Here is a 27,169-nt window from a genome sequence, read left to right as displayed (position 1 = left end):
CCCGTGCACTCTCCCTTCCCCTGAGCTGGCCTACCTCGTCTACTGATCTGAAAACTAAGTGTGGGCTTTTTCCCCCCCCATAGTTTTTCATCCCCATAGCACTCAGTTTTGCACTTCAGACCTCTTGCCCATACACGAGTTGATCTCAAGCTTTCAGGTGACCAGCTGATCCACCTTAACTCACTGATGTTCTCCAGCTCATGTCCAGGAAATTCAGCAGTTTTCCTAATGGCTGTAATTTCCTGATAGCTCACTGGGAACTGGACATCTTTCAAGGTCCCCAAAGGACTGGGGAGAGAAACAGGGTTTCCACGTATCTGAAGGGAGTCCCGCTCTGCTTGAGTATTGCTATATTCCCATAGTGATTCCCACTCGTTTCTTTTCCCCTCAGATTCTCATTCATCAGAAGCACCTCCAGAGGGTGAGGAGATCTTCTGCTGAGTGGGGACGGCTCCATCGGTCACTCTCAGCTTTCGTACAGAGGACATCTCCCTGCCCGACCCACAGCACAGTGCTGGTGCCTGCACCTGACAAGCGTCTGGAGGTTTTCATTAAAACGTTCTGAAAGTTTATAAAGTGGTGGGAAAGGGCCTCTTTCCTTGGGTTTGCATGAGTTGTCACCGCAGAGGCTTCCTGCACAGCAAATGGTACCATCTCCATGTGCAAACCTGGATTCAGGTCGGTTGGGACGGATGTTTGCAGTCTGCTCGTACTGCTAAGGGATGAGAGAACATAGCCTTAAGGGGTCTGTGCCTTCGTATTCCCCTTTTCTGGGGAAGGTAACCAAAACCAAGCATTCAGAAAAAGATTAGGACTCTACAAATGGTGCGTACACACTGGCATATACAGATATACTGTACATACCCATCTCTGTATCTATGTATCCACTGGGATATGCTTAGGTCTGTACAGCCAAGCTTAGCTCGGCCCGTGGGGATAGGTGACACCTGATGACTTTCAGGGAGCGTGTAGATATCATATCTTGCCCTACTGCCCCAGCTGTAACACCACTGACCCACACGCCCCTTGGTGCTCATGGTGTGGGTGCTGGGTTTCAGCAAGGTATTGCACACCAGGGAAGAGTAATAGTGTTCAAAAGAAAAAAAAACAGGAAACAAACAAAATGGAAGATACTTCCAAAGAGATTCGTGTGCGGCAGAGGAGTTACATGTCAAACTGTTTCCAGAATCAAGCAGAACTTGGAGTATTTTTAAAGTGGTGCAGAAAAGAGAAACTGGGGAGGGTTGGAAGGCAACCTAGGAAGCCAGGACAGAAGGTCATCAAGTAGGAATAACGCTAAGCAGCTTTTTTAAAGCACTCTCTTGGAGCTACAGCTCACTCCTTCCCATGTCTTACGTAAAGATTTGTATTGCTAGGATCTACTTCTCCAGCTGTTTGACATCCCTTCAGGCAAGCCTGATAGCTGATGGGAGAGGTGGCTGGCAATCTGCTTTGAGACACCTTGGTTCTGTTATTTCTGCTTTCTTTCCTCTACTCTTTGCATTACCGCTAGGCTTCTCTTCCTCCAGATTTTGTCAGCTTCTCCAGCTTGTTTCTAAGGCAGAGCATCAGCGATTTCAGGGCACGTCGGTGAGACAGGTCAGAGCAGAATGAACTCTGAGGACACAGCTCTTCGGTCCCATGCCTGTGCAACACTGCACTTGTTTCTGGGCAGAAAAATACATTCACATGGACAAAACTGCTGCGCAGCAGGTCCAAAGGCTGGCATGCCAGGTGCATGTCCTTCACTGTGTGAGCACATCTGTGTCACCCTCAGCTGAAGGGGAAGGTTTGAGGACAGCTCTCGATGCAGAATCATAGAGTCATTTCAGTTGGAAAAGACCTCTAGCATCATCAAGCTCAATTGTTCACCTAGCACTGCCAAGTCTGCCTCTAAAGCCGCGTATGCTGACGGTGAGGTGTTTATACAGCTGTGGAGTACAGCAGGGAAGAGGAATGCAGCAAGCCACTTCTGTTCCCTGCATGATTGTTCCAAATCCCCTGAGGTCAACTGGCCAAGTGGATCTGTGATTGGTGATAGGACGTTATCAGCTCCAAAATAACTCAAAGGTTTGCTCCGAGTTGGAAGCTGCCAAGTGCGTTTCCTTTCCTACCAGTTTTGCTTTAATGAAAAGAACCAAAACCACACAACACAACAGATCTTTAGTTGCACTGTCATGTGATTTAGCTTCTCCCAAGCTAGGAGCACGCAGCAGTTTGCAGAGTTGGGTGCTGATGCAGATGGGCAGCGCTGCAGGTGAGGGGGATGCTCCAGTGGTCTGTGCAGGAGCCCTAAGAGCCACCTGCCTGCTATTGAAGCTCTCTGAACTACTAAAATAAAATGGAAAAAAAAAAAGAAGAAAAAAGGAAGAAAGGAAAAGGGTTGAGATTTATTTTTATTTTGCTTTTTTTTTTTTTAATGTTATTTGGTGCTCGTTCTTAATTGCAAGCGGGGCTTGCAAAATTATTTATCTTTCTGTTTATTTGAAAGAGGTTTCTTTTTAAAGAAGTTTACTTGGTTTTATTTTGTTATTTTGCTTTTGTTTGGAGGTTTGGAGGTGGTTTGGGCTTTTTCTTCCCCCTTTTTTTTTTCCCATTTTGTTTTTTGTTTTCTTACCAAGAGATTGGTAAACCCAACGTTCTGATTGCCTGGTTCCTACCCAACCGGGGTATGGGCAGTGCTGTGCCCAGAGTTACATGATTTCAACTGAGAGCTTTCTGTAAGGCAGAACATCTTTAGGCCAGAAAAGTCTGGGAAGAGAATTGGTGACTTTAGACGAGTCCTCCTGTCATCTCTTCTCTTTGGTTAAATATTTTCCGTAGGTTTTCTCATGCTTCTTGGAGGCAAAGGGAGAACAAAACACACCACAGGGTCCTGCAGTGCTGTGAGGACCTGGGTGGATGTCCGGGCAGATCCGGGCAGCTCCTCTTGGCTGGAAGTGTTGGTGTTATCTTCTCAACAAGAAAAGCACCCACTGAGCAGGTTAGCTTCTGCCCCACCGTTTGCATGGCTGGGAAAACACATGTGCCAAGCCAAAGTTTTTGGAAACCAAACCAATGCGTGGCTCATTTACTGTTGTATAAACAGAGATCAGGTCCTTGGTGTTTCTGAGCATTCCTTGGAGTCTGTAATAGCCTTTGCCAGTCTGAGCTTTTCTTCTCATCCCGGTGTCTTTTCCCCAGCACTGCCTGAAGTCACACAATGGGAATGTCCTGTAGGGTCTCAGTAGGGAGACCCAGGGCAGCAGGGCTGAGTCCGCCTGGTTTCAGTCCCTCTTCTGACCTGTGCAATCCAAAACGAGCACGCAGGGCTCTCGCAGAAAGTAGTATTGGCTGCATGATCTCCAAAGGTCCATTTGTCAGAGATGCTGTGGGTTTGAATCAGAACTATCCTGAAGGGAAATACTGCACATCAAAGCTGTTTGTGTCTGACATCGCAGTGGGCAGACCTTTGTCCCTGGAGGATGTACACTGCTACATGACTCACTTTATTTGGATTGAAGCCTTTACTCCCACACTGCTTCTTCCTTCTGTTACCTTTAGGAAGGCGAGGACTTGTTTCTACCTCTTCAGCCTTTTGTTTTTTCCCACCCAGGTTTTCTTTGGAAATGCTTGGCGTAGGTTCCCAGAGTCTGATTCCTGCTCTGATCCCTGCAGGTTGCTTAAGGTTGTCTGCTAGACTACAGTCCCAGTTTTACAGCACCTTTTCCCAGCCTTAAAATTGTGTTTGCTTCAGCTCCGGGCCTGGCACCCATCCTGCAGGTGCTGAGAGCAGCGTGTTTTTCCTTCAGCCCAACCTGAGTCCAGGTCTGGTTCCCAGAGCCTCAATCCCACTCAGAGCACCCAAACCACCTCATCCCATGCGGGGCTGCTGGGGCACAGAGCAGTTTTGGCACTGTCTCAGATGAAGTACAAAGGTGGTCAGTATCAGCCGGGAGCACCGTGAGACCCCGGGAGCAGAGAGCAGCTGTAGGTGTAGGACCTGCTGGAGGTGTGTGGGGTTTGCCTTAGTTTCTCTTAAATGATGTGATCATCTCAGCATGTGACTTTCTCTCAGTGTGATGCCTTAAAGCACTTTAAATGGAACTGGTTGTGTCACTTTTCAGTTTGGTTACGTGGAGACAATCAGCTGTGTAATTGCTTTCCCCTCTGCATGCCCAGTATAGCCCAAGCTGCACAGAGCAGTGTTACCAGCACCAGCCTGCCCTTGTTCTGGGAGGGGACAAAGGGCCAAGCATTTTGTATCATTATTAGACCAAAGTGGATGTGAATGTGACTATGGTCCCACTGCAGGCAGGGTGAGCCCTTTCCCCACGGGAGAGCCCAGCAGTCATTTGCTCACCAAGCCCCCTGGCCTCACACCATGGCACTTAGGAGCGGGCACCAGGAGTGGAGCAGTTGGCTTCTGATGGCCTGGCTGTGTCACCCTGTATGACCCCACGCTATCACCACCCTCCTCCTCCTCTTGGAGTTTGACCATTGCTGAGAAGCAATGCCATGAGCTTGAGTGGGTTAGTACAGCCTTCCAAAGGCAAGAGCATCTGTAGAGCCAGAAGTCTTTGCACCTTCCTTGCTGCATGAGGATATCTCAGAGCTGTTAGCGAAACACCCAACCCAGTCCTTCCCATTGCCACCGGGTCAGGAGAGGTTCATCAGGTGCCAAATGCCAAGGAAGCCGTGTAGGGTGTCTGGCACAGAGCAAGGGAGGAACGGGCAGGGGGCACAGGAGAGAGCATCTGCTTAAATCCCACAGAACATTCCTTGTTAACCAGAACTCTGGAAGTTATTCTGCCTGCTGGTCAGGTTTGGGAATTCAACATAATTTAAGGCACCCTTTTAAAGAAGGAAAAAAAAAATCCCTTCCCTACTGCTCCGAACTCTTGCGTCGCTTGTCAAAGGGGCAGCAACCAGCGATGAGTTCTTGATCCGACGGTGCAGCTAAGTTTTAAAGATAGGCGAGCTGAACTGGAGACACCTCTGGCTCCTGGGGCACGGGAAGCACAGCGCCGGCTCCCGGCCCACCCGCATCCTGGGGCTCGGTGCCTTTCCTTCCACACGCATTTCACTGACACTGATGCTTTGCCCAAATATATTCTGCTTCCTTCGCTTGGGGGTTTTGGGGGGGGGCAGGATGACGTTCACCGCTTGGCCTACGGCTGTGAGCTTAGTGTGTATTTAAGCTGTCTATAGGTATCAATCATTTCCACGCTCTGAATGTGTTTTATTGTTCTATCGATATTAAACGGTGACTCGGAACAAAAAAAATCTGACGTCCAGTTCAGTTCGCCTATGGTTAAAGTTTAGCCCGGTGTTGGTTTTGTACTGATGCGGAATGCACTTGAGTAATGCCCAGAGCGTGAGGAGGTGTATTGGAACAGCCCCACAGAGCTCTGCCTTTGGTTTGTTTCTTAAGAAAAAAGAAAAGAGAGAGATGAAAAACATGCTTTGCATTTTCACGTTGAACTCATTGAAAATTAAAAAAAAAAAAAAAAAGTTTAAAAAAAAGGAATTTTTTTTAAAAAAAGAGGGTAAAACCTAATTGCTGTATGTTAATTTGTAATTATGTAAAAAGTGAGCAGGTTATTGACTGTAAAATTCTTCAGTTTTTTTCTGTAACTTGCCAGAAACCATTAGGTTTTGTAACAAGCTTTTATTTATCTTCCTTTTTAGTTATCAGCATCAACCTCTTGTAAAGTCATTTTTCCTCTAAATAAATTTGATTTTAAGTCTGAATTTTCAACCTGACTTCTTCCCACCCCACTGATATCCCTGTTGTTGACTTTGTGGCATGGGGGGGCAAAGCAATAGGTGCAGCCCTACCTGTAATCAACCGTTTGCATGGCTTTTATCACCAGGGTTCCACCATGCACCCATTGGACTCTTTATTTCTCTTTGAAGATTTACAGTCTGCTTGAGGGTCGGAGTGATGCTCAGCTCTTTCACCCGCTCTTATTCACCCTTTTACAAGAAGAGGAAGTGTTGTGGCCTTTATCTCAGCCACTTCAGCTCCCAGGCGGGCTCCTGGCACTGAGATAACCAGCAGGTGGTGGCTGCAGGTGCTCTTATGCCCTGTATTTTCTGTCACCCACTGAAATTACCGCTTATCTCAGTCAAAACCTGGGTAGCTCTGGTCCCAGGGTGCTTTATTTCATTTGGCTGAGAACTGGAGATGCTGCCTTACACTGTGGAGGGAACCCTGTATGCCAGATGAGCTGGTTCTTACAGGCACTGGGAAATGCCAGCCCCCCTCCAGCACCCCATTGGCCAGCAGTGTGCTGCGTTTCCCCCCAGTTCACTTCTCTGTTGCTTGTGCTGTGTATACAACCCACCTGGTGTCCGTGCCCCAGAGTGTGCCTGCTGCCATGGAGCTTAGAGCCTGGCAGCTCCCAGGGCGTGGGATGGGAGACAAAAGGGCTCTCCTGTACCTCCAAGCCTGATCACAGTCCTCCTTTTATTTGCATTCCCATTCATCGCCGCTCACCCATTTACCAGAGCAAATAAAAGCTTTTGCCACAATGATGGTGGCTCCTGCATTTGAAGAGTGCTTTCTCCTGTGGGTCCCCTCAGCCCCACGCTTTGGGTGCCCCCAGAACCCCCACTTAAAGGTGGCTATCCCCTGAGGAGCGTGGGGTGCTCTGGGGGCACGCGCCCCTGCACCAGGCAGGAGTCACCCCAAGCCCTTGCACTGGTGCAGTGAATCCAGCAGCACTGATACACCCGGCTGCTGCCGTGCCATGGGCATCAGTCACAGGAGGAGGAAGAGCACATTTACTATGAGTGATTTATAACTGGAACAAGATGACAGTTCTGCTGCAGAGCCTGCTGGGCAGTATGGCTGCAGTTCGTGCCACGTGGGCAGCTTATTTTAGACAATCCTTCAGCATCACCTCTTCCTTTTGCTCCTTCCGTGCGTCCTCTTTGCTGCCCCTGCTGATTCGGTCCTGGCATTGGTTGCAAACAGGAGGGCTGGGAGGGCACAGGTGCGAGCTGGGCTGGGGCTTGCAGACAGGCTTCTCATTCATGGAAGCTTTATGAAGAGAAGGGAAGGCAAAACCCTAATTAGTTCACTGAGTGAACTGCCTTGTGATCGGATGCAAGGTGAATGGTAAAGGGATGAGTTGGCTTTGCCATTGAAGGCACCTGGGTTTTGTTAATTAGTCAGAGGGATGTTAAACACTGCAAAGTGTTGATTTGTTTAGGGTTGGAATGTGTTTCAATTAAGGGGAAGATAATACTCAGCATCGGCTGCTGATAGAAGAGATGTTGCTTTGACCTTTTGAATGTATGTGTGCAAGAATAACGCAGCACTGGAGCAATACCAGGATCAGAGCACACATGAAGCCTTTGCTGGCTGTAGCTGCTGGTGCCCATCCCTATGGCGTCCTTTCACCAAAGAATCAATTCCTACCAGCTGCATCTTCCTATCCAGGCTGGCGAGCCTAATTAGGCAGGAGTTCAATTAGAGCAGTGAGTCATTAGCAGAGCCCTGTGGGAAACCCCAGTGAGCTCGGGAGAGCCCCGGCCTTGCAGGGAGCAGCGTGGGCAGAGGAGGGGGCCGGACCCACAGGGCTTGGGAAGCATCCACCTGTCTGAGTGCATGTGTCTGATCTGTTGTTCCTCCAGTGACCTAGAAGAGGCTAACTGGTGTTTATGTAGCTCTCTGCAAGCCCAGCACCTGCCCCAGACTGCCAGAAATTCCACGGTACTGACTGCCCGTGGCACTGACACTTCGAGAGCAGGAGGATCCTACAGTGCATGCCCTGGACAGAGGATGTCAGGAGGGATGAAAGGACACATGGGAGAGCCAGGATCCATCCTCTGGAACCAGTTCCCCATCAGCATCAGGAGGTGGGCGCAGACGTACACAGAAGGTTCCTTGTGTGGGATGCAGACGTTGGCGGTGCAGCTCACGCCGGGGAGAGGGAAGTGAGATGTGCGGGCACTGACAGCGTGAAAGCCAGGCTTTCTTCCACTTAATTGGATTTCTTATTCAGCTGAGAAACAATGAATGGCTTGGGTGGATTCCAAGCTCGCGATTTCAGTTAGGAAGTCAGCAAAAAAAATGATAAAGTAGGTCACACCGCTGCAAACAGCACTGATGGTTTTGCACAACAGTCGATGACGTTAAATAAGGAGGTCACAAAATGGAAAGAACAAGGGAGACTGTAACTGGGTGAACAAATGGGCTCAGCCTCTGCTGTATACTCACCAGGAGTCTCCCACAGCCTCACCTACTGCATCTCAGCACTGGAACAAGAGGGATTCGGCCCAGTTTAAAATTCCCACTTGCTTGCAGGGAGTGGGTGGCAATGGTTTCTGCTGCTCTTGGAAATATAACTACAACCGCATTGAATGGCTGTTTGTGAGCCTTGACCCTATTCAGAGACTGAAGTGCTTTGGGTTTATCTGAAGAGAGAAAGGAGCATGGGGAATGGAGAACAGCTTGCCCTGGGACATAACGCAGGGAGGATGCGCAGTCCTGGGCATTAATTAACGTGCAGGGGAAGAAGACAAACCAAGGACACAGGACTTCAGTGCTCTGTATAGACATGAGTGAAATTGAGACCGTGTTGGGTGGCTGGAAAAAACATCACTCCAAGAATGTGTATAAAAGGCCAGCAAAATGCCAGAGCCAGCCTCTGTGTGGATGTGGGGCTTCCTCAGACACCGGAGGTATTAAATCACCAACTACTCTGCTTTTAATTGACTCCAGTGAAAAAGAGCGAATGAGCTCAGATGATAATTCCCTGCAGGGATTCGTTGCACAATAGTATTATTTCAAGGGCAGCTGGGGTCACGCTCAGAAAACGCGTATTTAAAAGCCAACAAGGCACTCTGAATTTCATTTAAATAAGAGATAGGAGCCTCAGCTTGTTGTCCCCAGGGAGGTCCAGATGGTTTGTCGCTGGGGAAGGAGGTCTGGGACCTGCAGCAGGGGCCTGGGAGAGGTCTGCACCCAGCTCCTGCTCCCTGCCCTTCCCTCCGCTCCACTGCAAGTGATTTGGGAACTGAATCCTAGCTGGGGCTGAAAGGCAGTTGGGTGAGGGCTGGATCCCTGCATGCTGGGATCATCTCTAGGCTGGGCTCTCAGCTGCTTTGGGGGTCATGTCCAAGGTCCCGAACTGCTCCCATCAAGGGCTGACCATGGCACATAGGCACTTTTCTGGAGGAGTGGAAACACAGAGCCCCTGCAAAGCCACCAAACTGAGCCTTACCTACTAAGAAGGCAGAAGAACTATTTTAAAAAAGAAAAACAAACAAACAAAAAATCTAAATTTCTTCCTATCCTTCTCAGTTAAAAACCTGACCTGCTCTGACTGCAGCTTTGCATTGTTCCATCCATGTTCATCTCCCACTCCTCTTTTACTTTGTTGCTGCTAACAAGAAACCTTTGTATTTTGCGTTGCATATAATTCCTTAGCAACAGGTTGCTGCTGTCATGGCTCCTTGTGATTGCTTTTGAATTGTCTTTCTGGTGGGCTCCAGAATAAATACAAAAGAGCACGTCTTTTGCATGGCTCATATCAAAGCTAGCCAGTTGCAAAGCCTCCAATCTGCTATTTAAAGTCCCAGCATCCTGTGTAAAACCTTAATCAACCAAACTGAAAGGGATTTCATTCACGCCCCCCTGCTATTTTTCATTCTCCTGCTCATCCAACAGTAATTTCTGGGCTGTGAATCGGTTTCCCAAAGAGCTCATTAATGAACTTTTTTTCTATGGAGCTTTGCATTCAATTCTGCCCAGCTCAGGCTGCTGACACCACTACCACTCTGCTTTAGGGGCAGGTGGCTGTGTTCCTGGTCTCAGCTTTGAAATTTAGGTTCCAAACTGCTCTAAGTCGCTGTGTGTACTGCCCATAGGAAGCTTTGCTTCCCAACTTGTTGCATCCCCTGTTAGAAAAGAAGGAAATACAAATTCGCAAGGTTCTGCTGTGCCACTAGCTGCCCTGCAGCAATGCTGTCGTGTTCCAGGTCTGGAGCCCCGATCCTTTCATAGCAGCTCCTCTGAGACACGGAGAGCAGCACACGGAGGAGCAGCGTGAGCAAGGGGGACAGCTGGAAAGCTCATTTTGCCTGTCAATGGGCCTCTTTTTTGGGAGCTGCAGCAGCCAAGCGAAGGCAAATAAGGAAAACAGAAGTATAAATGCTTCTCCTCTTCCTTATAAATCACCAGCTTGGTCTGCAGGAGCATGGCTGAGTCTAAGCTGGGCCCCCTCAGCTTATTTGGCAGGTTTTACAAGGCCATGGTCTGACCACGAGTTCTCCTGCTATCACTGCACAGCTTTGGGGTGACACGTGGGCTGTTCCCAGCAGGGTGTTCCGTGCCTTTCAGTTAACACAACAAGCCCTGGATCTTATTCTCAGCTCTGTCACCCAGCACTGTAACACTTAACACTGTGCCTCAGTTTCCCAAGCTCTGAAGCAATAATAATTACAGTCAGGCTGGCTACAAGAGTTGGTTGTTTGTGAACCGCCCCACCGAGTGCCAAGCCTGTTATTATTCCTGTTATTACACCTAAATCCAACTTGCTTAGGAATGAAGACTCCTGTGAAAAGCACACAAATGGTTTCCCAGATCATCATTTTTATTAAAGTTTGCAGGCAACTGAAGAGAAAAAAAACAGCAACAACAAAAACCCTACAAAATGTGAATAAGCATCACTGAGAGTGCTGCAGAAGGGCTGTGCACAAAGTGTTCTCCTCCCAGCAGCAAAGGGCACTTGCTGCCCCTAAAAGGCCTTCGCTGTCGGAAGCAATGATGAGGGCTTGCAGCGCATTGCATCACCCAGCTGGCCCCATGCAGGGAGAAAGGCAGGCCAGGGTGCCTGCAGCGGGATGAACTGAGCCAGCCAGGAGCTGTCAGCTCTGCGTGTGACCCCAAATGCAGCCTGAGTGCAGAGATCACCCAAACGTGGGGCTCTGAGGCCCAACCTCGTGCCAGCCCTGTGCTGCCTCTTCCCTTTGGCCTCGCTTTGCGGGAAAGGAGGCAAGAGGCCTTGCTTGCTCTGCAGGCCCGACTAGGCCCCGCCGCGCAGCGAGGCCTAAGTTCCTGCTCGTTTGCTAATTACACCTTCACCCACACGCTGTTGAGAGAGCACACGGAGGGGAAGCAGAGGCCCTCCTCCAAGCAGGCAGCAGTTTTTATCTGGCGAAGCATCTCGCCGCAGTGATGGCGTTGTGGCAGCATGCGGCCTGGCAGCTGTGTGAGGGGAGCAGCCTGGCCTCAGGCCCAGCACTGGGAAGGAGGGAAAACACCAAAAAAGATCCACAGTGCAAAACCAAAGGCACCTGCCCCATCCCACTGAGGCACTGGGTGCTGCTGGCAGCTGTGCATAGCTCCCACGCTCCAATATTTCGGCAGCTGCAGCCTTCATGCTGCGGCCAGAGAGCCAGGTGCTGAGTTCTGGGCTCAGCCCTCCCCTTTCCCCCACTTCCCAGCCCCTTTTCCCTATAAAAATGCTTCCACGTCACCCAGACAGCAGGCATTGCCAACGGCAAGCTCACTGCTACAAAAAAAAAACATTAAAATCTCTTATCCTGCCCTCCCGTCCCATGAAGTAACTCTGGGGGACGCAGCCTGGTGTACATCCTCCATCTTCCTGCTCGCATTGGGCCACCAGTATCCACCAGTAACCACCAGCCAGGTGGTCCTTTGTGCCCCCGTGGTGCTGGAAGGGATGCGAGAGGCTCCTTGGCACCCTGTGTGGGGAATGGGAGGGGACTCAGTGGCTGTGTCAGCTCCAGCAGTGAGGCAGGGGACATGGATGTGATGCCGGCATCTGAGGAGGGAAAGAAAAAAGGAGTTAATTGCTGTGCTGGGAGCAGAGCTGGTGCCATGCACAGAACAGGTTTTGCATGTTGGCAGTTACTGGGTTCCCCTGACACCCAGCTTCTTTTCCCGATAAAAAATGCTTCCACAGGCATTGCCAACAGCAAGCTTACAGCTCCTCCAAAACCATACGTATGACTGTGATTTCCAAGGAGCTGATTTACCACAGTCTGAGGCCAAGCACACACTGCACATGTTTCCATCTGCCCAGGTTCGGAAAAGCCTGATTTTCATTGACTTTCCTCCCCAGGCCAGCCACTCCCTTCCAACGCTGCCTGATAAACTGGCTCCAGAGACAAACAGCAGCAGAACTGCCCTCCCTGCTCAGCCTGCCTCGCTGTTATATACATGCAAATGGCATTCCCTAGGAGCCACCAACAGAAACTAGCTGTGACTTTGTTTGGGCAATAACAGCAAGGTTCTGACAGGTTTCTAGCGTCGAACTCAGCAGCAAACAGTTTAGGAGCAGGGAGATTATTTGCAGGTTTTGGGTTGTCCTGAATGCTACTGTGGGCATCCAGGGCTTGTGCAAGGCAAGGTGGCTGGCTGCAAGCATGGTAGCAAAAACCTGCGGCTTCTTGCACGGCATGAGCTGACCCAGCTCCACACAGAAGGGGAGCCAAGCTCGTGCTCATAAAAGGCTTGTTATCTCCACTGTAATTAAATAATCAGGAAAAGAGTCATTGAACAGATCCGATGTTTATTGTGATCGCAGCCTGGCAGTACCAGAACGTAGTGCTGGGCCTGGCAGGTTGCCGCAATCCTCACGGGCACTTTGGGATCAAGGTTCTGCTTTTCAGTGCCAGAACAAAATAAGCGCCCACTCAGCAATGCCGCCTCACCCAGGGCAGGCAGGAGGTGTTGCGGACTGCTGTCACCATGTCACCTGTACAGGATCTACTGGTTTTAGGGTGGGACTTGGGATTTAGCACCTGCGAGCCAGTCCCCAGCCCATCAGTGACCTCATCCCATGGAAATGAGGTTGTCTCACAGGACAGACAGTTTGGAGAAGCCAGTTCTGATGTGGAGACATGTAGCTTGCAGAACCTGCTCCTGGTATTGCCCCAAATCACCTCCTGGGAGGTACAGAGCTGTCCCCATCAGCTGTCACTGTTGTTCATTCAGAACAACACTACACCACCCAGCATCACACCCCAAGCTCCCAGCTGGGCTTTGCTTGTGTTTATAAACACAGAGAGCCATTATTAGCAGAGTGCTCAGTATTGTATTTCCTATTTGCAGTCATTTGTCTCATAATGCCATAATTCCCATGGGAATGACAAGGCTGGCTCGGCCAGCTCTCCCTCCAGATCAGCCTGAATTTAACACCTCTTACTCAAACCTCGTGCCTCCAGCCAGGGCAGAGGCCAGGTGATGTCTGCAATGAGCAAAGACACATCTGAGCAGGTCCCATCAGGACAACCCAGCAGCACCAGTGCAACTCCCCCATTTCACACCATCACCGGAGTCACTCTCATTAGCTTGGCAGTCACATGTAGGAGGAGGCCAGGCTTTCACCTTTTATGCCGTTAATCACGCTCGATCCCTGGAATTACAGCTGGCAGCAAGCACCATGTTGATGTCATGCCGCATGCTTGGCAGGGGCACTGGGAGCTCTGCCCAAAGGTGCACCAGCACGAGGCTGCCCTTGGCTTCAGGAGGGCTGGAGGCTGAGCCTTTGGAGACACGCTTCCAGCTGAGTCGTTTTATGCCTTCCCCAGCTGAGGCACATTCCCCTCTGGATTAGCAGTGGCTGCCTGCTCACGAAGTGCACCAGCACCTGGAGAAACACGTGGGGAAAGTGCTCATCTGCCCTCTGGGTGCCCCTTCCTGAAAGAGGATCCCACAGAGAACAAAGCAGGTATTGCAGCAGAGACCCTTCCATCGTGGGAGCTGCAAGCCAGCAACCCCTTGGCCAGACCTCTTTAGGACGATGGAGTAGCCACAGGATCCTATAGCCAGTTATCCCAGGTCCTCAGCCCAGTTTTGACACAGATGCAACAACAACCAGCTAAGACAAGAGTAGGAGATGTCACAGGTAAGGCATAGGCTGCACATGCATGTCAGAAACATTTGGACTTGGCTTTCAATGGCCAGCCCAGGTACTTTATTTAAGGAGATGTCAGTGGCTGAGGCTAGAAGATTAAATTAAACGACATACACACACACACACAGGCACACACAAAGACACACAAAACCACTCTAGAAAAATAAAATGAAGAGATGTTCTCTCTGGAAAAAAAAAAAAACTATGTATATTTTAAATATTTCTTTTAACTGGAGACTAGAAATGAAGCAAAAAAAGCATATGAAACCCTTACACACTGACTTTTCACCAGCTTTTCTTGTAGGCTGGTATATTACAGTTCCTACTCCTCTTGTGCTTGTGGCAGCCTCCAGCATTCAGTAAGAAATATTATCCATCCCCTACAAAGAGCTTCATAAAGCCTGAACAATCCAAATAGAGCACAGAGTAAAAAGGCAGGAGAAGAAAGTACAAGCTCTGTGTTTTGTAGAACAGTTCTTTATTCAGTGGCTGAAGAATCAACTCTCACCTCAAGCTGTTCCCCATTCTCACTCCAAGCAGTGGGGCTGGTGTTGAGCTTTAATATTCAGACACATCTGCTACCAGAGGATATGAATTTTCAGCTCTAAGGCAGCTCTTAAAGGGGGGCCCCATTGGCCCACATACAAAATGATGGAGTCCTCACACTCTTTGCTGCGATAGTTAATAGCTGAGTGGTAGTTAATTAGATTACTGAGCCACTGTGACAGATGCTAGGCAACGCCTGAGGAGGAGAATTTGGAAAGGCCATTATCTCCTAGCGCTGGGAAAGCTCTTGGAAATCTCATTTTAGCCCTTTCCACCCTCGCCATGCCCTCACTGTGGTCCAGCCCATGCTGAAGCCAGGCATTTTGCAAATCAAAGGCCATTATAAATAACACCCTGAGTGCTTTCTCCACCAGAGACAAGCAGGTGGCCATGTTGGGCAAAAGCCCAGTGGAGGTGTCAGGAGCTCCCCTTGGCTTCCCAGCTGCCATCAAAGAGAAGATGACTGGAAATGTCAGAGCACTTTGGTGATTCTCAGGTGCACCAAACCCACAGAGAGCAAAGCAGGGGAGCGAGTGAGTGTCAGAGGCTTTGGGCAGCATTCTTTCTTCCCTGTGTTAAGTGGAATGGATTTTGATGAAGATATGGAAGAATTTCCCTCCCCACAATCTCACTTTCCAAGGAAAGCCTTAATTGAGGCTTGCTGATCCCTCCCTGTGGGCAAAGGTTTCCCAGCTCCTGTAGCTAACTGGGAGGACACCTCCAACAACTTCAGCAGGGCTACATGCATTGCTGGCAACCAGAAACCTGCAGGCAGAGCTAGCAGAGGTGTTACAGACTTCCTGGGAAGATAACTTCGCACTTGGATGGCATTTGTTTTCACAGTGCAAAGCAATTGTGCTATTGTGACCTATTCCTGGCCATCTACATCTTGGTACAGATTGGTGAAAATGTGCAAAGCTCAGTGGGACAAAACTGGTAACCAGAATAGCAACTAAACATCCCACTGGGGAGGAAAAGAGGAAGCCCTCTTCCACTGGTGTTGGAGTAGTAGCTTTCCTGAACACGTGAGAACCAGAGCATCAGAATTACACAGGACACCAATCTTCTTATTCCCGTACACCCCAAAACACCAATAAACACATTCTTCTTCTGGTTACAAAACCCCTTTTCCTCCCACTCAGGTCTCACACAGAAGTCTCAGAAGTATTGCTATAACAAGCAACAGTTTGGATGTTAAATAAACACCAGAACCATCAAATGCACCATGGCTTCTCAGCTTCTGCTGCCCACTGAAATGAAAATAGAGAGCACAAGAAGAGATGCAAGATTCCCCAGCATCCTAAGGGTCACTTGCCTAGATATTTATCAGCTCCAAAGCAACCACCCAGATAACCAGCAAAAATACCAAACTCCTGAGATGTTTTCCAAAGCTCTCATTGCTGTAGTATCTCCCTGCAATCAAATTTAAGTGCTTTTACTCATAGATACCACAACCCCTTACACAAAATGGGGACAGAATGTATTTCATGGTCCTATTCATGAAAGCGAGTGTGGGCTCTGCCCTCTCTCCCCACCCACACTTAGATGGGTGATGCTGGCACACCCAGCTAGTTCAGAATGAAGGCAAAGGGGGTGCAGCCTCCTCACAACCATCAATGTAGATGCATCTCATAAGATGCAGAGGGGACCACCAAGAGCTCGCCAAGACTTCCAACATCACAGAGATGACTCTTCTCTTCTGGTGCTATGTCCCTCTAACCTTTTAAAGTAGCCTTCTCATAAAAAGGAGGCACGCTGCAACCTGTGGTTTCAGTGTGGTGTGTGGAGATGCATTTGAAGTGAAACAGTAAGATATAATTTTACAGAACACCCTCACCTTACTGAGCTCCTGAAAACAAGCCCTCGAGCCCCACCTCTCATGATGGCAAGTGCTTCCAGGTGCTGACAAAAGCTGTGGGGATGAGTGAATAAGGCACCGTTGTGATACAGTTCCACGTGTCTGATGTAGGGTCGTAGCAGTCCAGCGTTTTGCATCTCTGAGTCCCAAAGTAACCACCCACCACATAGAGTTTATTTCCTGAGGCCAAAGCATGGCACGACATGCGCTTGGCTGTCATGTCCCCAATGCGTGTCCACTGGTCCGTCTCGCAGTCAAAGCGATAGGCAGATGCTGCTGTGAACTCCGTGTCTCCCCCCATGATGAAAATCTGGCTGCCCAGGACTGCGGCTGCAGTGTAGCGCCAGGGCTGTGGGCATTCTGCTTTGATTGTCCACCGATTCTCCACTGGATCGTAGCACTGCACTTTGGACACCATGTCCCGGTGGATGCTGGTTCCACCGAAGACAAAAAGTTTCAGCCTGGCGCTTACCACCGCAGCATTGCTCACACCATCTCTCAAAGGAGCCACCATCATCCATTTGTTGGATGCAGGATCATACTTCTCTACTTGCTTCAAGGAGACAGAAGGTGACGCAGGGAAAACCCCAGCCACGGCTGTGTGTCCACCAACCACGTACAGGCAGTTTTCCAGCTCAGCTGAGCCATGCCCAAACCGTGCTATCAACATGGGGGCAGCTTTTGACCATTCCTCATGAACAGTATCATAAACCCATACATCTTTGGAGACCCCATTCTCTGAGCCCCTGCCACCAGTGATGTACACTTTGCAGCCAATGGCACAGGCACTGAACTCTTTCCGTGGACTCGGCAGGTCTGCTTTAGGGATAATTTCCTTTGCTTTCTGATCCACTTGGTAGATCTTGTCACACATGAAGGTCTGTCCTCCCAGGATTAGCAAGGTGTGCCCAGCTTTGCGAGGCCTGGCACAGGGACTGGTGACAATCCCATCATTCTGGAGGATCTTCTTCTTGCACTGAATGGCTTCATCCAGAACAAGCTTGTTCCTTTCATCCACCATGATCAGGTCCTCACAAGCCAAGGCTTCCTTGAGGCATTCAGAAGGAAGCAGGGCCAAGCGGACATTCCTCAGAAGCTCTGGGAGATAGGCCTTCCGCTCATCCATGTCATACTTCACCCACTGAAGGACAGCCTTAAAGACCATCTCCTCATCCTCAATCTCCAACTCGTCACTGGAGATTAGGTCCAACAGAGTGTCCTTGGAAAGGTTGTTGAAGTCCTCGCTCTTGTGAACAGTCTCAAAGTTGACCAGGCACATCCTCCAGGAGAGCTCGTAGAGCCGCCGGCACTGATGGGCATCTGAGAGCAGCATCATGCCCAGGCAGTTGGAAGGGTAGAGGTTCTTCTCCAGGAACTCAGCTGCTGCGTCTCGGACATCGTGGAACTGCAACATGTCTCCGGCCTCCAGGAGGGACTCCGCATTTTCCTCATTGATGATGATCCGAGAGGAATAAGCAAAGTCCAGCAGCAGCTCCAGCACCTCTGGATGGAGGCTATCATGGAAATTCACCTCATCATCCAAGCTCTCCCGGAGGCCGTTGCTAAACATGGCTTCGAAGTACCTGCTGGAGGCAGCCAGCACTGCGCGGTGACACGGGAACGACCTGTTTCCTGCCCAAAGGGTGACGTCGGTGAACATGCAGTGCTTCCGGAGGGTGTTCAGGTGGGATAAGACGCAGTCTGGGTGGGAAGCTTTGTGGAAAAGCAGGATGTTCATGGAGCCCGTGCTCGTCCGGGATTTGCGGTTCTCGTGGACGCTGACTGACATGATGACAGATCTATTGCCTGCAGAGAAACAAGCAGAAAACCCATTATTCTCTTGTTCTTACCGATGCGAGGCACTGAGCCAGCAGCAGAACATGTGCATTTGCTATCCAACCCTGACACGCTGTCAGTGGGCCCCAAACCTGAAGCCCCAGCTCTACGGGTGCTCCTGTACCCTGACTGGCGGCACCCACGTCTCCAGCAGTGTCTGCACCCACACATCCTCCTGAAATGTAACCCAGCAGGGTGGAAAAGAGGGGAGGAAGCTCTGCCCTTTGGTTTCAGCAACAACGTGAGGCAATCAAAACCCAAACTTGGTGGTACGTCTTCTCAGTGTCTCTAGAGGGTATTGGCAAACCACAGAAGAATTACTTCTCCTTAAAAAGCAGCATTAAGAGAGCATTCCATCTAGGATAAAGGGTACCACTCTGCTCTGGGCTCAGCAGAAATCAAGTTTTTCATGAAGACTATTGCAGGTTTAGGGAATGCAATTGCTATTGGCTTTATTTATGACTGTCCCAAGGTTTGAAAAATGAGCCTTAGGAAAAAAAAAAAACAAAAAAAAAAACAACTCTGAGATATGACTGAGGAGTTAGATTTGTCACATCACCTTCCAACCTGATGACACTCCTTTAATTCCCTTCTGTGAGAAATAAGCCCAGGCACCCAGCGGAGGGCAGCTGGCGATGCGCGGGATAAGGGCAAAGCAGCACTGATCCCCAGCCCCATGCTGAGCTCTGGCTCACTGACCTCGCCGAGACCCGGAGCAGCACAGCCCTCCCACGCTCTGCAGTCTGATGACCTCAAGCGGAGGCTGATGGCCAGATAAGTGACCTGAATCATGCTCTGCTCACATGTTCCTACCCCCCTGGTCCTCCAGAGCCTCCAAAGAGCCCATATTGGACAAATATTTGCAAACGTGTCTCTCCTTCCCCCCAGCCACTGTGAATTATTGAGGTTGGTGTTCCCAAGACATTGCTCATTCCTCAGGGCTGTGTCACAGTGCAGGGAAAAGGTCTCTCCAGGCTTCTGCACGTTCCTCACCCGCAGCCTGTGCTGAGGCTGCCAAGCTCATTTCATTTGTGATGGGAGGCTGCGCGGAATCAGGGCTCCAAAACAGGAGGGAAAATGCCATTGCTGATCCAAATGCATTTCGAGGAAATGGTTTCCACCATCCACAACCAGCTCAGGAACAACACCAATTTAAGGGCTTATATGTATTCCAGCATCAAAGCTCTGTAACGCTGGACTGAGGAAAACAAATGAAACATTTATGAGGCTGCTAAAAGCTATTGATTTAGATTCCTACTCCTACAACCTCAGAAACCACCCTGCCATCTCTAGAGCTTCCTTTGCTCACAGCTCAGGTCACGTATCCAATGTTAACCTTTGATTTGCTTATCCACAAGAAGAAATCAAGCTATTTATACAGGGCAGATATAGAAACAAACAAGATCACAGGAGGACAGCACCATTTATTCTCATGCTAGGAATAGAAGAGCAACTACTCAGAATGGAAGGAACAGGTTGTTTAGAAATAAGAAATGTCTATCTAAAAGCTGTGATTATGTACTAAAAACAAAAACAAAACACAACCTTCAAGCATCTAACATTTAACATCACACCCAGGGGAACCAAACAATATTTCTATGCCGTGGGTACTGAAAAGCACATGGGGTGCAGCTGGGGGGTTGCAGGCCTGCCCTTACTGGGACTGCACTTCATACTGCCATGTTCCAGGGCAGGTGCTAACTGGTTCCCAGTACAGCCATGTCTGAAAGCTGGAGGGGCTGTGGCCTCTCCTGGCACTGTTGTGGCTAGACAGACCAACACACCAAAAGCTGACAGCCTCTGAACTATGGTTTTCAGCCATCTCAACAGCAAGGATGGCTTCTCTGTTATTCAGCAACTTCCAAGCGGGTTGCTTTGAGGGCAAACAGAGCAATTCACCTACTTCTTGGATCCTACTGCAGCTGGGGACAAGCAGAAAACTGGCTGTTATTACTTCTTCCCCTTGCAAACACACCCCAGTGCTTCTCGCAGCCTACAGAGAATCTGGCATCATCCCACACATATCAGATGAACTGAAACTGCAGGGAGCAGACATTTCATCTGATGAGTTTCTTCCAAAATCCAGCAGCCTTGTGAACTTCGGAAACCTGCAGCTACAGGGATCTTCTGTGTTCTCCTGTGCACAAATGTACGCTTCCACTTCAGTAATGCTGAACTGCAGAGAGGAGCAGAATTCTCCCCCCCCTGCATTCCCCACATCCCTCGCCCGGCTACCGAGCTGAAGAGAAAAACCAGAACTGCTCAGAAGGAGGAACAGTTCACACAAAGGACCCTGTCAGTGCTTCCTTCCATGCTCCCACCTGCTCTGTGAGCACTCAGGGGGTTATCGGAGCTCACAGCTGCATCCTCCATCACGCAGGATGAGAGCACTACACCAGACGCGCCAACTCGAACGGCAGAAGCCACGACCTGAACGAAACTGCTTCTCGGCTTTCTCCTTTTTATTTTTGTCCTTTGAAAGATGCTTATTAAAAAAAAAAAAAAAAAAAGCAAATATCTGCTGCAAAGCCTTTTAGAGGATCTTATTGCATGCGCAGGCAGATGATAACCCTTCTCCCATATGGATGAGAGCAGAGGAGCAGCAGCTTTTTGACAGCTATCCAGGCTGTCTGCTGGCTATAATGTTCCCCTGGCTGTCAGCTGTTTTCGTACAGCAGATATAGGAAAGACAGGATTTTTTCCAGTGGAGCAAGATAAGGGTGCTTTGGAAATCCCTCCCGTGAAGCCAGAAATCCAAAAAGAGATCGGGATTTGGGTCAGGGAGAAAACAGCCCTCTGATCCCAGCTCATGAAGAAAATGCCTCTGGACAGAACAAAGCTGGCAAAGAGAACAGGGCAAGAAAACAAAGCACATCTTGAAAAAATCCAAGCAGCCCTTAGAAACCGAGTACTTTGAAGCCACTTCAGCCCCAGGTTTCCCATCACAGAAGACCTGTGTACGAGAGGACAGCCCAGAAGTATAGTTATATATAAACTATATTTAGCAAGGCTTGGGGTTCCCCCGTCCATCTTAAACCAGCAGAACATCCACAGATCTCCACTTTCATTCCCCATAGGCAGGGAATCTCCAGCTGGTTTGGGCACGCCGTCTGCACCTTGTGAGCTTATCTGGGTTTCCCCATCCGACTGTACCTGTGTGCTGCTAACATGCAGGGTGCTGTGTCCCATCCCAGGTCATAGTTACGGTGCTGTCGCCTTTTAAAAGGACAATATCTGGGGAGCAAACAAGATATTCCCCAGTGAGACTCTGGGGGTTCAAGAATCATCTCTTCTTGGAAAATGAAAGTCCCCAGACTGTAAAGGTTGACTGCACACCAACAAAGAGCCCAAATCCCATGAACTGAAGCCGGCGCTTTTTGGTTGCCAATCAGACTTTCTGAGAAGCAGCAAGCAGAACGCAGTTCTTTCTGCCCTGCTCAACCATGAGCTATTTAAAGTGGCAAATAAGTAAACAAACAAGCAGTAGGGATTCCTGCTGGCTCTGTTCAGACCTGGAAGGAGGAGGCTGGGGAGCTGCCTCCCCTGTCCTGGGAGCACTGTGATTTAGCACCGGCCATGCACTGCACACTAGGGGCCGTCAGGAGGATTTAACTGCTAACTGTGTGAAGGTAAGATCAAAGGCTTCAGGCCCAGCAGAGCTTTCATCATTTCCCTCCTTGATTTACTCCAGCCTGGTTTGGCTGCTTTCCTTTTTCCTGCCACACGGTTGCTGGTAGATAGCCTGAATTCCAAGCAACAGGGACAGAAGTCATCCACCTGTATGCACCAGGCTGGGACACAACGCAACAGAGCAGAGCAGCCCTGAGCAGCCAGCAAGGCCTGATTTTGCAAGGGGATAAGTGTAAGATTCATCTTTTCCTCCCTGATTTCACAACATCCACCCTTTGAGGTGAAATGCCATCTCGAATTCAGAGAAAGTCCAGTTTCCTCCTAGAATAAATGCTCTCTCTACTTACTAGTCATGACAATCTCTGCCTTTCCAGTGCTTTCATGAACTGCAATGCCTGGTGCCTAGACCAGCAACACCACCCCAGGACACAACTACTGTTGTAGGACAGCTGATTCCCCTTTCTATTTATTTCAGGAGTTGCAACGCAGAAACATAAAGTCACTGTTTCATCTTCATGGGGAAGAGCTCCTTGCAGAAGCTGCTCAGGACAAAGAGAAGTGTGGCAATGCACTGACACAAATCCCGGATGCAGCCCTGTTTCCGAAGCACGCAAAGCAATTGCTGGTTGAAGGTTTGTCAAAAGGTTTGAGAAGAAGGGGACTGCAGCACACGAAGGCTTTCATCACCTACTCATGGGCACAGCTTGAGCTTCAAAGGCAGAAAAAAACCCCTTACACAAAACAGGAAAAGATCGTTGGGGAGGGAGGCAGACAGCAAGAAAGGGGAAGGAAGAAATCTGAAGGGGTATTTCAGATGCGTCTCGTGTCCTTCCAGAACACAGTGGACTATCAGGTGTACAGCTCAGAGCTGCTGGAAATGCTGGGTTCTAATAACATCCTTCTGCAAAGAGTGCTTGTGATGAAAGAAATAAAAATAGCAGCCGGCATCACAGCATAACCCTGCACTTGTTGGGCACAGAGCCCGGGCTGCAGCCAGGGGGGAACAGCCAGGGACCTGCATGGCACCTCCAGGACGTGTCCCCTGCCCTGTCCTCAGCCGGCTCTGCTCCCTGACAGGGGAGCTTCACCTCCAGCAATGCCTCTGAGCTCAGTGTCAGTCCCATTTGTTCTTCTCTGCAGGATGACTAACGCAGCAAACATGCAACTGTGATTTTTCACCTTGGAATTTGAGCAACATAACCCTGCCGTGAATCAGGGGTACTGCTGTGAGAAAGCTGCACTCGGCCTTCCTGACCAACTCTCATCATTTCGTCATACCTGCGAAGCAAGGGAAGATGGTTAAGCCCAGCCCCCACAAGCAGGATTTGGGGTCCCATCCCAGCCTTTGGGAGTGGAAGGCCTCCTTATCATTTCTTCTTGTTTTCTCACTTTCTCGTCTGGCTGTACATCCTAGACAGAAAACAGAGAGACCATGTGAAAGGCTCCTTCTGTTGGCTCAGACAGAAACTGGGAGGTTTTCCAAGGCCAGTTCTGTAGGCTCCAGGAGATCAGATTGTCTGGAGAAGGTCCGGGCACGTATCTCAACATGCTCACTAAAGCACATCAGAACACAGAAACTTGGGATATCTATCATTGCTCCCTATCCCACACTTCCAAGTATCCCTCCACTCTGAGCCTGGAACAACCACCTGAATGCCACTCACCATAGAAAGCCAATGCAGTATTTCCAAGCCGTACCAATCAGCTCTTGTCCTATCCTGCGAAAGCACTGCCCCAAATCTGTGACACAAACTAACCTGAGCCAAAGGGGACCACGTTCCAACCAACATAAAAATACCCGTAGGAAACTTGCCCTGCATACAAGAGACACAGTTGTATTTGCAAGTCAGGAGTTGGATTTGATGCTCTGCAGCTGAGTTACTCCATACAGGTTCTGAAGGTACCTATGAGGCAATCACACCAAATTCACACTCACCACTAAGCTCGCTGGCTTTGCAGTCCCTGGGAATACCACACCCTCCTACAACCACTAACCAAATCAGGATAAATAATGCTTTTGGCCACGGTTCAGGCTCCAGACAATGGCTTTTCACTGCTACGCCTTAACCCCAGTGGATCTTTTCAGACCCCGTGATTCATTTCAGAGGCTGCTGTGGGGTTCTGTCCTCCCCGCCTGCCCTCCAGCTCTGCTGGTGAATGAATTCCCTTCTGCTAGATCAATCACAGTCGCTTTGCAAAATGAATGTGGGGCTGCAGAAGAAGCAAGCAAGCTTTCAGCCCCATCTCCCAAATTATACTCAAAAAGGCTCCGAAATGGAAACAATTGACTGGATTGCAGTATCCACCCCAGCCCCATCTGAGTGGGACAAAGTCCTTTTCAAGCAAGCCAACTTGTTAATGCGCTGCACAGGGAGCTTCAAATAGAGACAAGTGGAACCACATGCCACTTCCCAGGGAGGGTTTATAGGACGAGATGTGGTGTGTGTCAAATTAATGCCAGAACAACCTCTGGAGCTGCTGACTGCAGAGGGCATGCCCACGTCCTCCCACTGTGTGCTGTGCCCCGCTCCCAGCACTGCTCCCATGGTCGGAGGACCTCTCATCCCTCCCACCAGCTCCGTCCTCAGGGTTTGAGCTTTGTGCCTGGCCCGTTCACTCGGTGCGTTGTTTGGTCTTCTGACTTCTGGTGCTTTTATTGCAGTGCTAACACAGCATGAAACCGTGCGCTCAGCTTAGACATCCCGGATCAGCACTGCAGCAAGGCAGGCTGTCCTGGCATCTGTGCATACAGCACGAGCAAAGCAGAGGGACCGCAGCAATAAACCCACTGCGATCTGGCAGGCTCTCATACAAAACTCTTTGCAAAGCGGCGAGCCGTTACGGGACACACAGTGCTCCCAGCCGCGAGTGATGGGGGCACACAGAGCCTTTGTGTGCACTGACGCTCACTGCAGGGATACGAAGCTGATAAGCAGAGGCCGATGTGATGGTGGTTAAAGGTCAGGCCGGGGCGGCGCGCTGCGGCTCAGCGCTTCCCGCAGCCACTGCTGCCCGCAACGCCAGCTATGTGTGTGCAGGGCTGTTCCCATCCTTACATCCACAAAGGACCACATCCAGCGCTGCACGGACCACGGCAAACAGCAGCACTGCTCGCCTTACCAGACCTGTCCCGAACGCAGAGTGGGAGCCTTCACGTGCAGGACGGGGCAGGACTCCGGACAGCACCCCCACAGATAGGGAAAACGAACACAGGAGGGAATGGGAGCTTCGGTTCCGCGGTGCTGCTCCTCCGCACCGATGTCACCGCTCCGCTTCTGCGGCGAACTCCCCGCGGTTTCAGCCCCGGCAGCGCCGCGCTCACACCGCGCTGTCCCTTCGCCAACTTCCACCCGTGCCCCTTTCCGCACCCGATCGGCTCAGGGAAAGCCGAGATCACTCACCGCCTCTCTCCGCAACCTCCCGGTGTCTCGAAAGCCTCCGCAGCGCTGCCACAGCCGCCCCCGACTCCGCGGGCGGAGCGCTGCCGCTGCCGCTGCCGGCCCACGCGCGCTGCGCTGCGTGGCGCTGCCCCCCCCACCCCCCCACACAGCCCGGCCCGGCCCCGCGCGCGCCCTGGGCACAATGTAAGCGGCGGCTGCCTCCTGCCTCGCGTGGGGCAGGGGCGGGGCCGCCCGCGGAGCCTGCGGCCAGTCAGAGAGCGCGCTCGTCGTGAGGTAAGGAGTGGGCCGTCCCTCCCCACACACCCCCCTCCGGAGAGGCGCACGTTGGGGGCGGGACAAGAGGAGTGGCGCGGCCAACGGGAGGGCGGAGAGTCGGGGCTATGGAGGCCTTAGAGGTCCTAAAGCCCGCCTGGGGAAGGCGTGGGATGCTTCCCTGCCTGGTTCTGGTCTTTGCTCTTTTGCTCGTGGCTGTGCTAGGCTGGGCTCGTGTCCCTGAGGCGGCCTTCGTGCCAGGTCAGGCGGGCACCTCACGCTCCGACCCCTGCGTGCTGCTCAGCCGTCTCCAGCCCTGCAACCACCGGGTCACTGCAGGATGGCAAGATGCAGCCCAGCGCCCACCTGCAAGCCTGCCCTGAGGAGTTGCCTTTTACCTCATGGAAGCAAGCTCTGTCAGGCTCCTGCATTGCACAAGTGCCAGCTTGGCATTTTTTATACCACCTGGGCACGGGAGCAGGCAGCAGGTGGCTGTTGTGGGGGCTGATCGGAGCTGAAATCCCAATAAATACAAAATACAGCCCTTCTTTGCTTCCCAGCTACAGCTGGCAGAGGCTGTGGAGGTAAATAACAAAGTACACTGAAATCTGGGGCCGTATCAAATTCCTGGCTTTTTGGTCTGCTGCAGCTTCACTCTTAGCACTGCTGCTTTCCCAGTTCCCAGCAGGGCTTCTCCTGAAGGGCCTACACGTTGCTGTGGGGCTTGTTAATGACTTTAATGAGCTGCTGAGGAAGACAGCAGGGATTTGTGTGCATGGTGGGTGTGGTGGCATCCTGAGTGCAGCTGTTACTTAACAGCAACACAAAAGGCAAAACTGATTTGTTCCCTTTTGCTGCTGAATTCCACCCAGCTGCTCCAGAGTATGAAAGAGCTGTGGAGCAATGTAAGGTCCTGTGTCTTAATTCTGAAGTGCTTTCAGAGAGCTGCTACAAAAGCACAGTCCTGTCCCAGCAAGTTGAGTGGGTGAATCCAGCCCTCCTTCTGGATCTTTTGGTCACAGGGAGCTGCAAAGCTCTCTGCAAAGCTGTGTGGGGAGATGCTCCTAAGACTTAATGCATAATGCTGATCTCCCGCCCACCGGCTTTCTAGCTGTGCTAGAAATCAACATCTAGCTCTTGATCTCAGCACAATCACTCCTGACTCCTGCCAGTGTAATCATCAGCCCTGGGACTGTAATTCCAAATAGAGCAGCCTGGCCAAGTTCCACCCGCTTGCACGTTGAGGACAAGTCATGCCCCCGCTGGGTGAGCAGAAAGGTGGTCAGCAGATCTCACTGTTGTGGGTACGTAGCAGGGCTGAGAGGGATAGGCTGAGCCATCTGAGAAGGCAGCGGGAGCATAATGGGAATGCTTTATAGTGAAGATAAAAACACAAAACCCTAGGCAGATAGTTTAAAACGTTTTTAAACCTCTTGTTAAAGAGGATTTAAGATCTAAGCGTGTGTAGGGAAAAGAAGCTTAATTTAGAATGAATGTTAATACGAGCTCCTTACATATGATACTGGCCTCCAGCATCCCTCAGGGTATTTCAGGGACTGGTGCTGTGGTTATGGTTTCAGTGTATTGAGGAAATTCTCTTGCACTGTTAAACAAATCATGCCCTTTGTTGGCCTTTGGCTTGATGTACATAATGCATAGGCGGTGCTAGCCAGCTGGGGGACAGCGCTCTGCAACTAGTTAGTGTTTTGAAAATAAATTGGAAAACTCATCATGACCTGCCAAAGGGAATATGGGTTATATAGTTTAAA

The 27,169-nt window shown here is 50.4% G+C and overlaps 2 protein-coding genes across 22 annotated transcripts in view; one reads left to right on the top strand and one right to left on the bottom strand.

Annotated features, from left to right (window-relative positions):
* Window positions 1-5,733, top strand: part of AKAP13 (A-kinase anchoring protein 13) — a 194,594-nt gene extending 188,861 nt beyond the window's left edge. For all 19 annotated transcript variants that reach the window (XM_046899348.1, XM_046899343.1, XM_046899346.1 and 16 more), the window contains one exon: window positions 392-5,733. In XM_046899348.1, the coding sequence (XP_046755304.1) occupies window positions 392-441 (50 nt within the window). In that variant the 3' untranslated portion in view covers window positions 442-5,733. The remainder of the gene's footprint in view (window positions 1-391) is intronic.
* Window positions 2,551-25,268, bottom strand: KLHL25 (kelch like family member 25). Of its 3 annotated transcripts, XM_015292063.4 has the most exons (4): window positions 25,149-25,268; window positions 23,026-23,157; window positions 16,261-18,087; window positions 2,551-11,780 (listed from the first exon to the last, which is right to left on the bottom strand). In XM_015292063.4, exon 3 carries the CDS (start codon window positions 18,068-18,070, stop codon window positions 16,301-16,303), a length of 1,770 nt encoding a protein of 589 aa, XP_015147549.1. In that variant the 5' UTR covers window positions 18,071-18,087; window positions 23,026-23,157; window positions 25,149-25,268; the 3' UTR covers window positions 2,551-11,780; window positions 16,261-16,300. The 3 variants fall into 3 exon arrangements, with proteins under 3 accessions (XP_015147549.1, XP_015147548.1, XP_015147550.1); XM_015292062.4 differs by lacking the exon at window positions 23,026-23,157; XM_015292064.4 differs by lacking the exons at window positions 23,026-23,157; window positions 25,149-25,268 and adding an exon at window positions 21,271-22,848.
* Window positions 25,269-27,169: the final 1,901 nt, after the last annotated feature.

Source organism: Gallus gallus, chromosome 10, assembly GCF_016699485.2.
Source record: "Gallus gallus isolate bGalGal1 chromosome 10, bGalGal1.mat.broiler.GRCg7b, whole genome shotgun sequence".
In the NCBI taxonomy this organism is placed as follows: Eukaryota; Metazoa; Chordata; class Aves; order Galliformes; family Phasianidae; genus Gallus; species Gallus gallus.
This window is presented reverse-complemented; position numbering and strand designations above follow the sequence as displayed.